General features: G+C 46.0%; 1 protein-coding gene across 2 annotated transcripts in view; it reads left to right on the forward strand.

Annotated features, from left to right (window-relative positions):
* Positions 1-14,417, forward strand: part of LOC139267123 (lysophospholipid acyltransferase 2-like) — a 205,027-nt gene that overhangs the window by 37,970 nt on the left and 152,640 nt on the right. For both annotated transcript variants that reach the window (XM_070884953.1, XM_070884954.1), the window contains one exon: positions 7,743-7,888. In XM_070884953.1, coding sequence (XP_070741054.1) covers positions 7,743-7,888 — 146 coding nt within the window. The remainder of the gene's footprint in view (positions 1-7,742; positions 7,889-14,417) is intronic.

Below are 14,417 nucleotides of genomic sequence, written 5' to 3' on the forward strand. Positions count from 1 at the left end.
AAAGATTCACAACTCTTAGAGGAAATTCTTCCTAATTTCCATTTTAAATGGGCTCGGGTCCATTTCCCTGCCCGCTCCCCATAACCCCTTATCCCTTTATCGTTTAACGAACTCTATTTCTGCCTTAAATTTATTCAATGTGCCAGCTTCCACAGCTCTCTGGGTCCAAGTTGCATCTCCATGAGTTACGCCGACTTACTAGAATAAAAAGGGCGCCGAAAACTTACCTTCAATTCTCAGAGCTCCTCAGGACGTCTTTGGCCTCGGCGTAGCGCAGCAAAAGGGGTGGGGGACGGAGCCAGGTCTTCGCGCTGAAAACAGTGCCGGGACCTCTGCACATGCGCGTTAGAGTGTGCGTGCATGTGCAGTAGCTCCTTACAGCCCAACGCTCTGCAGGCTGTGTGGGAGGGGCCTGATGAGTGAGCATTTAACTTGTTAGGTATCGCAATCCATGCCACTGAAAAAACATGAGCTGCTTCTCGCTATCTGTGAAAAGCAGTCTGATGCTTTTATTATACGACGATTGAGTGATCGCTGGTATAATACTAATGCAGGGGTGTGCAAGACTATTGCAGAACTGCACCATGATGTGCAAAAAAAAAAATAAAGTAGCTTTATCAAAAATTTAATACAATAGAGGTAAGTGAGGGGAAACCTGAAAAGTCATATTCTTTGTACAAGTACCATGAAATACTGTTACCTCCGGCACTCTTAAAATTGAACATTTGTTTTAAAACTTTAGACAATAAATGCCTCTTTTCAAGAAAAATCTAAGGCTTTTGTTCATCATCAACAAATGTTAAATGACACTGACATGTCCAAAAGATGTAAAACCTCCAGGATCATTCCCCAAAGCTGTGAACATAACCTTTTTACTGCTACTCATCCCCAAACATCATGATGTTAAATTGATGGTATTGGCTAAAAAACAAAACTCACCTCATTGGTTACAAAACTCCAGTTAAGTTTTAACAATCAAAATATAGGTTTATTTTGCTTCGTGTGACTGGCCACTGTTAGCTGATTTCTCCCATTCTTTCCGCAACCCGCAACCCTCTACTTTTATTCACAAAGTTGCACGGTAACTAAATCATAGTTAGCTGCATGAAGTAAAGAAACAAAGCAAACAGAATTTTTGATTCATGAGCAACTATCGAGCAAAGGCTCTACTGTTGAAAGGGCTTAAGTGTACCATACTTTGTAGAGAGGAAGGAAAGATTTGCAATACAGTGTCAGTTACGTGACCATTTTTAATCGATGACCTCAAAATCATATGCAAGAACAGACACAATATTTTCTCTTTAAAAGATTCTTGAAGCATCACCTGCAAAAATATAGCTAAGTAACTTTTGCAAACCGAAGCACGCCGGCCCTAACCATGGCCGAATGGGCTCAGTCGCCAGCAGCCCGCTGCCGCGTTCAGACTCTCTCTTCTCCCCCCCACCGCCCCCTTTCAGCCTCACCCCCCACCCTGCATTCAGCCTCCGTTCACCGCCCCCCCCCCCCCCCCCGTGAGCTTTTATGCTGTGCAGTAACCTTTTATGTGGCACCTTATCAGAAATCCAAATACACGACATCAACTGGTTCCCCTTTATCCACCCTGCTTATTACATCCTCAAAGAACTCCAGCAAATTTGTCCCTTTCATAACACAATGCAGTCAAGCAGAGTCAGCATGATGATTTTCTAAATGTCCTACTACTACTTCTTTAATAATGGACTCCAGCATTTTCCCAATGACATGTTCGGCTAACTGGTCTATAGTTTCCTGCTTACTTTCTCCTTTCTTAAATAGGGATGTTACATTTACAGTTTTCTAATCTGCTGGGACCTCTCCAGAATCCAGGGAATTTTAGTAGATTACAACCAATGTATCCACTATCTCTGCAACCACTTCTTTTACGACCCTAGGATGCAGGCCATTGGGTCCAGATGACTTGTCCACCTTTAGTCCCATTAGTTTGATTACTACTTTTTCTCTAATGACAGTAATTGTCTTAAGTCCTCCCCCTCCCTCCTCCATAATAGCCCCTGGATTATCAAATATTGGGAGGCTTTTAGTGTCTTCTACCGTGAAGACCGATACAAAATATTTGTTCAAAGGACTCAATTTTGGCCAGGAGTTGCTTCATTCTTTTTGGAGTAACTTGGTTTTTCTGGCGTAACTTAAAAATCCCCATTTTCCCTAATCAATTTGCACCAGTGTAAGTGAGTTAGTTACGAATATTTTTAGATTTTTTTTTCAAAAGGGGGCATTACCAGCCACCTACGCCAGTTCTGCCCATTTAGGCAACTTTGTCCAGCTAATAGTTACTCCATTTATACTTAGGCCAGCGTATGTGGCCACTTTAGAAAATCCTTGCGGAGAATTAAAGAAATCGGTGCAGGTAGGCACATCGGAGGCCATTTGGCCTGGGATAAAGGCGGGAAGGAAAACTGAGAGGACCTGCACCTAAACCACCAAGCCTTACAAACCACCAAACCTTGCAAACAAAAAGTTCTAAGAATTCACTAAGAAATTAAAAAATTGAAGTCCTACCTTCATCTTCAAACTTGACCCGGAAAGGCAGCGGGCCGGCCGGTGCAGGAGGTCACTCGGCCAGGGCTAGGGACAGGCGGGCAGGAGAACTGATAGTGCTCCTGCCTGCCGATGATTTCTATCAGTTCTCCTGCCTGCCCCTAGCCCAACAAACGAGGAAGAATAAATGCAGAGAACTTTACCTGAAAGAGCCCATCGCCACGCTCTGAAAGTGAGAGAGACCTACTGTCGTTGCAGACATCCCAGCACTGTTTTCGGCACAGAATGCTGGCTCCACCCCCGACTTGACTGGCCATGCTGCGCGACTGCAGTGAAGAGGCCGGACTGCGGCCAAAGTGGCAACAACATTTTTCAGCGCACCTCGGAACACACATAAGCAGCGCAACTTCAGTAAGCGTGCTGAAAAATGGGCTCAGCCAAAATTAAGGCCATAGTCTCTGCCATTTCCCTGTTTCCCATTATTAATTCCCCAGTCTTATCCGCTAAGGGACCAATGTTTACTTTAGCTACTCTCTTCCTTTTTATATACCTGTACCTGTAGAAACTCTTGCTGTCTTTTTATATTTCTTGCTAGTTTACTCTCGTAAGCTATCCTTCCTCTCTCTCTCTCTCTCTCTCTCTCTCTCTCTCTCTCCTTTTTTAGTCGTCCTTTGCTGGTGTCTAAAAATTTCCCAATCCTCTGGCCTTCCACTATTCATCGCAACATTGTATGCCTTTGTTTTCAATTATGGACCATGACATCTTGTAGTTGATTCTCCTCCCACCCACCATCCCTCGGAATGTTCTGCAGCCACGCCATGACATCCTTGACCCTGGCACCAGGGAGGCAACATCCTGGAGTCATGTCTGTGGCTGCAGAAATGCCTGTCTGCTCCCCTAACTATCGAATCCCTAGCACTCTTCTCCCCCCCCCCCCCCCCCTCCGTACAGCTGAGACACCCATGGTGCCGCAGACTTGGCTCTGGCAAAACTCTCCAGAGGAACCATCGCCCTTGGAACCGAATACTCGTTGGAGAGCGAGATGCACTCTGGGTACTCCTGCATTTCCCTCCCCAATCCTCCTTTTCTGACTGGCGATCACCCATTCCTTCTTTGCTTGCACACTCCTTATCTGTGGGGTGACCACTTCCTAAAACATGCTATTCACAAAGCTCTCCGCCTCGCAGCTGCTGCTCAAGCTCTGAAACCCGGAGCTCGAGCTCCTCCAGTTAACGCCACCTCCTGCACACATGGTTGTCCAGGACACAGGAAGCATCTTGGATTTCCCACATGGCACAGGATGTACTTTTCATGGAACTGCCATGTCTTTCTTTCTTTGACTATTAACTAACTTTACAGAAACTTAAGGCTATGATGCATCTAATTCAAGTTATTAATATAATTTAGTATTAGTCTCCAAGCTTCTACTTTATCACTAACCAGCTATTTAACACCAGTCCCTAACTTGAAGAGAAAAAGTAACAGTGTGACCTTTACCAACCAATCAGTTACCAGCTATCCTGTGATATCACTCCTTGTGTTTTTTTTTCAAATCGTCGCTCGGCTCCCTTTATGCTGCTTCTGTTGCTGGTGCTCCCGCTCGGGTCCGCGCTTTCAATCTTTGCTCCAATAGTGTTTCTGCAATTCTTTTCCCAACCTCCTCCAATATTCTGGGCTATCACCCCCTGGGCCCAGTAACTTTTCTACTTTTCATCCTATTTAACTCTTTTTTTTTTTGCTGAGTAGTTTCCTTGTGAATATTTAGATTTCGTAATGGCTTGTTTACATCCTCAGCAGTTACATTACAAACCTACTTTCAGCCTTGCTTTCGCCTAAATAACAGCTAGCATTTATCGAGTACAAAAGCAAAATACTGTGGATGCTGAAAATCTGGAAAATACATAGAAAATGCTGGAAATACTCAGCAGTTTCAGTTTCTTTTTGTCATCGACCTGAAACATTAACTCTGTTCCATTCTCCACAGATGCTGCCTGACCTGAGTGTTTCCAGTATTTTCTGTTTTTATTGCATTTATCTAATCTCGTCAATGTAAAAATGAATGCTGTGCCAACACAGGCGATAGTTATTGGGTGATCAAAAGCTTGCCCAAACTTGCCTAACAAGATATTAAAGATAGTATTAGATCAAAGGATCAGGCTTGTACTGTTGCCAAAAAGAGTAGTAAGCTTGAAGATTGGGAGAATTTTAGAATTCAGCAAAAGTGGACCAAGAAATTGATAAGGAAAAAAGAATTTGAGAGTAAATTAGCAAGAGACATAAAAACAGATTGTAAATGTTTTAATAGTAATGTATATAGGAAGAGATTAGTGAAAGTAAACGTGGGCCTATTAGAGGCAGACAGGAGAAATTATAATAGACAACAAGGAAATGGCAGAGACATTAAACAAATACTTTGTATCTGTCTTCACAGTAGAAGACACAAAAACATTCCAGAAATAATGCGGAACGAAGGGTCTAGAGAGAATGAGGAACTTGGAAGAAATCTGTATAAGACATAGGGGTCAAGTTTCGGCCTGAGTTGCTCCTATTTTTTTGGAGCAACTAATTTAGAATGGAGTATCTTAGAAATTGCAATTCTCAACATTTAGTTTGCTCCAGTTCTAGTAAGTTAGAACAGCTTCATTTTAGAACAGATTTTTTTTTTCAAAAGGGGGCGTGTCCGGCCACTAACACCTGTTTTGCAAGTTTAGGCAGCGAAAACTTACTCCAAACTAACTTAGAATAGAGTAAGTGTAGATTTTTGTGCGCTCAGAAAAACCTTGCCTACACTTGGACATCAGGCGTATGGAACGAAAGATAGTGGGGGGCGTTTACAAACATTAACCACTTCACTTTTACAAATAAAGAACCATCATCAATGATAAATACATCAATAAATCAATCCAAATAAATGATTGGGGGGGGGGGAAGGGAGAAGAGAGGAAGATGGGGGGGGGGTAGAGAAGAGAGGAAGATGGGGGGGGCGGGGTAGAGAAGAGAGGAAAATGGGGGGGGGTAGAGAAGAGAGGCAGATGGGAGGGGGGGGTAGAGAAGAGAGGAAGATGGGGGGGGTGAGGAAGATGGGAGGGGGGGGTAGAGAAGAGAGAAAGATGCGGGGAGGGGGGGGAGGAGAGAAGCCGTGCCCCACCGAGGACTTCGGGCGGGGACCGCACGCAGCTGATGCCGAGCTGCCGACGTCTCTTCGGGTGGGGTCCGCCCCCACCGACGACACCGGCTGCCAGGAGTTCTTCGGTAAAGAAGCTTAGGAAGAGAATTCCAGTTTGTGGGGCCAGGTGGCTGAAAGCATTGCTGCTAAAGATGGGATGAAGGGTGGGGGATGCATAAGAAGCCAGTCAGCAGAATGGCGAACTTTGATGGGGATTGTAGGGCCGGTAGTGATTGCATAGATGGCGAGGGCGAGACCATGAAGGGATTCAAACACGAGGTGTTTGGGAACCGAGTGCAAAGGGTATGTATGATGGGTAAGCAGGACATGGTGTGAGATAGGATAGGGCAGCAGAGATTTGGATGAGATCATGGTCATGGAGAATGGTCAGCTGACCAAGAGAGCATTGGAATAGTGGAATCTGGAGCTGACAAAGCCATGGATGAGGGTTTTGGCAGCAGATGAGCTGAGTGAGGCATGGGCAGGGGGAAAAAAAATCTGGTTTTGCCAGAGACAACTTGCATTTATATCGTGCCTTTAATGTCGTAAAACATCCCAAGGTGCTTCACTGGAGCATTATCAAATAAAATTTGGCACTGAGCCACATGAGGAGATATTAGGACAAGTGACCAAAAGCTTGGTTAAAGAGGTAGGTTTTAAGGAGGAAAGAGAGTGAGACTGTGACTGACCAGGAGACAATTAGATTAGTTGAATCTAGAAGTAACAAAGGTATGGATGAGAGTTTCAGCAGCAGATGAGCTGAAGCAGGGGCAGCGATGTTATGGAGGAGGAGTAGGTAGTCTCGGTGATAGAAAGATCGACTTCCATTTATATAGCGCCTTGCACGACCTCACGGCGTCCCAAAGTTCTTTACAGCCAATGAAGTATTTTGAAGTGTAGTCACTGTTGTAATGTAGGAAACTATATGGATGGTGGAGAGGATTATGGGGTCGGTAGCTCAGCTCCAGGTCAAATAGGCCGCCTAGGTTGCGAATGGTCTGGTTCAGCCTCTGGCCAGGGAGGTGGATAGGGTCTGCTTTTTACCTACTAAGCCATCTGGGAACTGGGCAAAAGGTTTTAACTTGAGCACGAAATCTAAGGATTATTTATATTAAATGGAATGCTATGTATTTTCCTTTAGTTTCTATACTGTATATAGTTAAGATAAATCATTGGAGTGTGAGAAAGTAAACTCTTTTGAATCTTTGTTTTGTCAAAATGAGGCTGTCAGAGCTGAGCATTAAGACGTATCCCTTCCCTCAAACCATAAACTGACTGGGAGCACTCAGTTGAGACAGAATTACGTGGAATAGAAATGGGACTAAGATCTCTGTCTCAGCAGTATAAGCCCTACCACCATGAGTTCTGTTTTTTTTTCCCTGCATGATATTTAGTCTGAGTGAGAATACTCCTTCAGTGTCAAATTAGGATTATGTAAAGTAGGCTTTCAGTACCTACTGGTCATCGAATGTTCTTAATTACAATAGATAATCAAAATTAACCAATTTAAGTGCAAATAGAGATGTGGAATGTTATCAGAAATGACGATACAGAACTAAATCTATGTGAGGAACTTGCTATTGTGTTCACTAATTGCATCAAATTTCCTGCAGTGCAGAAATTCCTGCAGTGATTCAGGCAGCCTTGACAACCCACTGCAATTTTAGACTTCCCGTATTGCTGCTAGTGTCTTTTTTTCTTGCTTAAACAATGGTTTTCCAACTTTTCTGCGGGGTGACCGCTTTCACCTCCAGAAGCCTCGTGTTTGAAAGACCGTGTCAAAGCAAAACACGGCTATCATTGTAGAAAATGTTTTTAATTATGACATTGGAACAGAAATACTGAGCCAACAAATATTGGAAAAACTTATAAATCTGATCATCAACTGATAACCTGGGGTTTCCCCAGGTCTCCAAGAGTTCGCAGTTTGACCATGTGGATTTAAACCAGTGGAATTGGCTAATAATCAGTTTCAGTTTTAATTGATTTTGAAATTTATAGATTTATTCTGATTTATTATTTTAAATGGCACTATAACGACTACATTTTCTCTTTCCAGGTGAATTTTGTAGTGTGCCAGTTGTTTGCTTTGCTAGCAAGTGTATGGTTTCGACTTTATCTTCACCCAAGTAAAACTAGCAGCTATGTCAGGCATGCTGTTGCCACGCTTCTGGGACTTTACCTTGCATTGTTCTGCTTTGGGTGGTGAGTATTGCATTAAGTTTTAAAGTTTGAATAAAACCCCACCTAAATGTCAAGTGAATGTGGGGTGTTTTTTCCCCATTTTGATCTCTTGTGCTGGTTATGGTTCCATGACCTTCATCCAAACAGCAGTTCTTTGTATGTGAAACTGGACAGTATTTCTTGTCTTGTACACTCTACAGCTCTGCCTGGTCCTGCTTTTATTCAACACCCCTGTATCTGTACTTGCAGCAGGGGTAGAATTTTTCAAATTTTTCATTCCTTTGATGCTGAGACCTAATATAGTGCATGATTGCTTCTTCTGAGATTGGCCAATTTACCACAGATTAAGGATTGAACCTGGGATTTCACTGATTGTGTACAACTAAGTGCCATATCATTTTGGTGTGGGGCAAGGGTAGGTGTGGTTATCACTTGCAGGGCACAAAGTTCTTTGCGCTTGATTTTCAGGTTTTAATCCAGTCTTGATACACTGGACAACAGGTTCCCACAATTTATTTGCTCTGCACCTAACTGGTGCCTTTGGTCCTCGCCACAAACTCCGTCCCTTAGACACCAACTGCAGCCATCTCCCTGGCCACTCTGAGGCTGAACTAGACCATTCCCATCCCTGGCGTCCTATTTGACCCCGAGATGAGCTTCCGACCCCATATCTGTTTCAGCACCAAGACTGCCTACATCCACCTCTGTAATATCAACCATCCCCACCCCTGCCTCAGCTCATCATCTGCTGAAACCCTCATCTGTGCCTTTTGTTATCTTTAGACTTGACTATTCCAATTCTTTTCTGGCCAGCCTCCCATCTTCCACCTCCCATAATTTGAACTCATCCAAATCTCTGCTGCTCACTCATCACTCCTGTGCTCACTAACCTACATTGTCTATTTGTCCAGCAATACCTCATTTAAAAAAAAAAAAAAATTCTCAACCTTGTTTTCAAATCTCTCTGGTCTAGTCCCTCCCTATCTCTAATCTCCTCCAGCCCTACAATCCTCTCTGGATATGGGGGTAGTGTTAGAGAACTGGAGGATTGCAAATGGTGCATCCTGTTTTTTTTTAAAAAGGGACAGATAAACCTGGGAAATATAGGCCGGTCAGTTTAACGTTGGTGGCGAGAAAACTTTGAGACTTGGGGTTCAATTTTCCTGTGACTTGTGCCATTTTTTTGGAGCAAGCTGCCTTTTTTGGCTTAAGTTTAAAAAAAAAAGTTTCCCCAATCAATTTGTACATGTAACTTAGTAACGATTTTTTTAGGTAAGTTTTTTTTCAGCCAAAGGGGGCGTAACCTGCCACCCAAACCAATTCTGGCCATTTAGACAAGTTTGGCCAGCTGAGATCTGCAGAAAAACCTTTGGGAGAGTTAAAGAAATCAGGAGAGAGAGAGGAGAGAGAGGAGAGAAGCCTTTCGGGTGTAGTTAGGTGCAGGGACCGGGAGGGAGGAGACCACTCAGCCTGGGATAGGGGGCTGGAGACCACTCTGCTTGGGCTGGGGCAAGGGAGTGGACCAGCAAGCCCTTCGGCCTGGGCCAGGGACGGGAGAGCAGACCGGCATGCCCTTTGGACTGGGGCGGAGGTAGCGTGACCGGCTTTAATAATTGGAGGTAAGTTACTGCAATATATTTTAATGTGTTTTTAAATTGATGCAGTGTGTTTTAATGTGTTGGGAGCCGGCTGTATGTTTCACTTTGCAGCCTCAGCTCACATTGTGTTCCTGGTTACCATGGCAACCTGATCTTTTTGGCGCAGATCAAGGCTCAACCCCCACAACTAAAGGGCAGGTTAGGCCACGTCAAAATGAAGAAATCCAATGGGGAAACTTAGAAATTTTTTTTTGGCATACTTGGGGCCCCCAAAAACCGGCGTAACTCCCAAGTACGCCAAAATAAAGCTTTGGAGAAAATTAAGCCTAATAATCTGGACAAAATTAATTGGCATTTGGAAAAATACAGGCTAATAAGTGAAAGTTAGCATTGATTTGTTAAGTTAGTCAAAAATGATTTGCCTTTAATAGAGTTAGTTATTTGATGAAGTGACGGTGGCTGAGGGTAATGCGGTTGATATGTATATGGACTTTCAAAAGGCGTTTAGTGAAGTATCACATAATAGACTTATTGGCAAAATTAAAGTCCATGGTGTTATGTATGTGAACCTCACCAGTGTGTAACACTTGCCACCAGAGGTCATACCTGTGGGAGACCTATAGGTCACCTGGTGCAGTAGGTATAAAAGGCACGCCACCACGTTGCTGCCACACTTTGGAGTTATATTAATCAGACCAAGGTCACAATGGTTTAAGTTTACAACACAGCCTCGTGGAGTTATTCTAAACTTAACAACTGGCGACGAGTTACAGATCACGAACTTTCACACGGAAATGGCTGCCGTTGGTGGTATTGAGATTTATTGAGGGTGATGATTGGAAGCCTTCGTTGAGTACCTCGATCAGTACTTTGTGGCCAATGAATTAGACATGGCTGAAACAGAGATCAAGCACAGGGCGATTCTCCTCACCGTATGTGGGTCATTGGTATATGGCCTTCTCAAGAACTTGCTGGCACCGGCCAACCTAATGGACGAATTGTACGCAGGGCTGTGCACGCTGGCCAAGGAGCACCTCAAGCCAAAGGAAAGCATCCTGATGGCCAGGTACCGCTTTTGCACGCACCGTCGCTCCGAGGGCCAGAACATGGTGAGTTTCATCACTGACCTTAGACACCTTGCGGGGCAGTGCGACTTTGCAGGATCCTTGGGGGCGGGGGGGGGAAATGTTGCGGGACTTTTTCGTGCTTGGAATTGGCCACGAGGGCATCCTTCGCAAGCTGCTGTCTGCCGAATCCCTGGATCTGAGCAAGGCCATCACGATAGCCCAGGCCTTCATATCCACGAGCGACAACACGAAGCTGATATCTTCACAGAATCGAAACTCACTGGCAAGTACTGTGCTTAAAATAATGTCTTCAGCAGGCAGGACTGCACGCGATAGGGCCCAAACGGCCGCAGAGGCCAGGCCTAGGGTGACTCAGGCTGCTGAGGAGTGCTAATGTGAATCCATTAACGCCATTCTGGCACTGCAGGGGCAGTCACAGAGCCCATCAATATCATTTCGAGCACTACGTGTGCAGGGACTGTGGAACAATGGGGCACTTCCAGTGATTGTGCAAGCGACCTCGGACTCACCACGTGGCAAAGTCAGCAGAGAGCGACCGATCCAGAGCGGATCACGCTGGAAGATGAGACGGAAGTGTACGGGGTACACGCCCTCGCCACCAAAAGCCCTCCAATAATGTTAAAAGTCAAACTTAACGACATTCCAGTCTCCATGGAACTGGACACTGGAGCAAGCCTATCAATAATGAGCCAGAAAGCCTTTGAGAAACTGGAATAACAAGGCACAGAGGACAAAACTGAGCCCGATTCACACTACACTGCGCACCTACACCAAAGAACTCATACTTTCACTGCAGCACTGCCGATAACAGGTATCGTATGACGGAATGGTGCATCATTTACCACTATGGATTGTACCAGGCGATGGCCCTGCGCTGTTCGGCAAGAGCTGGCTAGGCAAGATCCGGTGGAACTGGGACGACATCAAAGCACTGTCCTCGGTGGATGACGCCCCATGTGCCCAGGTGCTAAATAAATTCCCGGTGTTATTTGAGCCAGGCATCGGCAACTTCACAGGTGCCAAAGTGCAGATTCACCTTGTTCCTGGGGCACGCCCTTTCGTCGCAAGGCCCAAGCAGTCCCGTATATGATGCGAGAGAAAGTCGAAATCGAGCTGGGCAGACTTCAATAAGAGGGAATCATATCACCAGTCGAGTTCAACAAATGGGCCGGGCCAGTCCAATCATGCTGGTGCTAAAGAGCGATGGGACGGTCAGAATCTGCGGGGACTACAAGGTGACAATCAACAGAGTCTCGTTACAGGACCAGTACCCACTACCCAAAGCGGAGGACTTATTCGCAACGCTAGCAGGGGGAAAGTCGTTCACCAAGCTAGACCTCACCTCCGCTTTCATGACGCAGGAGCTGGCTGAACAGTCAAAGAAGTTGACGTGCATCAACACGTTTGTGTACCACAGATTCCCCTTTGGGATTCGCTCGGTGGCGGCCACCTTCCAGAGGAACATGGAGAGTCTGCTGAAGGTTCCATGTACAGTGGTGTTCCAGGACAACATCTTGATCACTGGTCGAAACGCCACCGAACTCTTGCACAACCTGGAAGAGATTCTAAAGCGACTGGATGGAGTGGGACTCGGGCTGAAATGCTCCAAGTGTGTTTTCCTGGCGCCAGAGGTTGAATTTCTGGGGAGAAAGATTGCGCGAACGGCATCAGACCCACGCACTCCAAGACGGAGGCCATCAAGAATGCACCCAGACCACAAAACGTGACGGAGCTGCGTTCGTTCCTGGGACTCCTCAACTACTTTGGTAACTTTCTACCGGGGTTGAGCACTTTGCTGGAATCTTTGCATTTGCTGTTATGCAAGGGTGATGACTGGGTTTGGGGCAAATCTCAAGAAACCGCCTTTAACAAGGCCAGAAACCTGCTCTGCTCCAACAAATTACTTGTATGACCCATGTAAACGTTTAGTACTAGCATGTGATGCGTCGTCTTACAGGGTCGGGTGTGTGTTACAGCAAGCAAATGTGTCGGGCAAACTGCAACCTGTTGCATACGCGTCCAGAAGTTTGTCCAAGGCTGAAAGAGCCTATAGTATGGTTGAGAAAGAAGTGCTGGCTTGTGTATACGAGGCATTAAGATAATGTACCAATATCTATTTGGTCTCCGTTTCGACCTCGAAACCGACCACAAACTGCTCTCAGAAAGCAAAGGTATCAACACCAGTGCATCGTCCCGCATCCAAAGATGGGCGCTAACGCTGTCTGCATATGATTATGTAATCCGCCACAGACTAGACACAGAGAACTGTGCTGACACCCTCAGTCGGTTGCCATTGCCCACCACCGGGGAAATGGCGCAACTCGCAGACTTGCTTCTGGTAATGGACGCCTTTGAGAATGAGGGGTTGCCCATCATGGCTTGCCAGATCAGGTCCTGAACCAGCCAAGACCCTCTGTTATCACTAGTAAAAAGATGCATCCTCAATGGGAGCTGGTCGGGGGTACCTGGGGAAATGCAAGAGGAAATTAAGCTTTTTCATCAACGCAAGGACGAACTGTCAGTCCAGTCAGATTGCCTCCAATTGGGGAATCGTGTGATTTTTCCCAAAAAGAGCAGGGAAACGTTTATACGCGACCTACACAGTACCCACCCAGGCATAGTCATGATGAAGGCTATCGCCAGGTTGCACATCTGGTGGCCCAGCATTGACTCCGAATTAGAGTCATGCGTACACCAATGCGACACTTGCTCACAGCTGAGCAACGCACCAGGGAGGCCCCACTGAGTCTGTGGTCATGGCCCTCCAAACCAAGGTCCAGGGTCCACGTAGACTTCGCTGGCCCCTTTTGAGAGAAGATGTTTCTAGTAGCAGTAGACGCTGACTCAAAATGGATTGAATATATAATAATGTAATTATGTCCGTCCACTGCCACCATTGAAAGCCTCAGGGTCATGTTTGCCACCCATGGGTTACCTGACATCCTTATCAGTGACAATGGACCATGTTTCACCAGGTCGGAATTCAACGAATTCATGACCCGCAGTGACATCAAGCATGTCGGGTCTGCCCCATTTAAACCCGCATCCAACAGCCAATTGGAACGGGCAGTCCAAATCATCAAGCAAAGCTTGAGACGCGTAATGGACAGCTCCTTGCAGACCCGGTTATCCAGGGTCCTGCTCGGCTACCAGACGCGCTCCCGCTTGCTCACCAGGGTTCCCCCTGCAGAATTGTTAATGGAGAGCACTCAAAGCCAGGCTCTCCTTAGTCCACCCGGATCTCAATGATCACGTAGAAACCCGGCGGCACAAGCATAATGTGTACCATGATCGCAGGGCGGCCTCGCATGACATTGAAGTCAATGACCCGGTGCTTGTTCTAAATTACGGTCACAGTCCCAAGTGGATTGCTGGCACTGTCTTAGCCAAGGAGGGGAATAGAGTGTTTGTTGTGAAATTGTTGAATGGACAAACGTGCAGAAAGCACCTGGATCAGACCAAACTGCAATTCACAGACTGCCAAGAACAGTTTGAGGAAGACCTCACCATCTATGATCAACCAACACACACCCAACCAGCAAGTGACTTCGCTGTCAACCATGAGAATGAACCCACCTTGCCAGACAGTCCGACCAGACCAGCCGAGCTGCCATGCAGCGATGACCCGACCAACACACCCATGCCAGGATGTCAACTCAGGCGATCAACCAGGGAACGCAGATCGCCTCAACCTGTACTTAAGACTTTGGGATGGAAGTGATGTTATGTATGTGAATCTCACCTGTGTGTAAGACTTGCCACCAGTGGGCACACCTGTGGGTGACCTATGGGTCACCTGCGTGTACCCTGGTGCAAGCAGGTATAAAAGGCAGGCCACCACGTTGCTGTCTCACTTTCGAGTTC

This window comes from Pristiophorus japonicus, chromosome 7 (genome assembly GCF_044704955.1).
Source record: "Pristiophorus japonicus isolate sPriJap1 chromosome 7, sPriJap1.hap1, whole genome shotgun sequence".
In the NCBI taxonomy this organism is placed as follows: Eukaryota; Metazoa; Chordata; class Chondrichthyes; family Pristiophoridae; genus Pristiophorus; species Pristiophorus japonicus.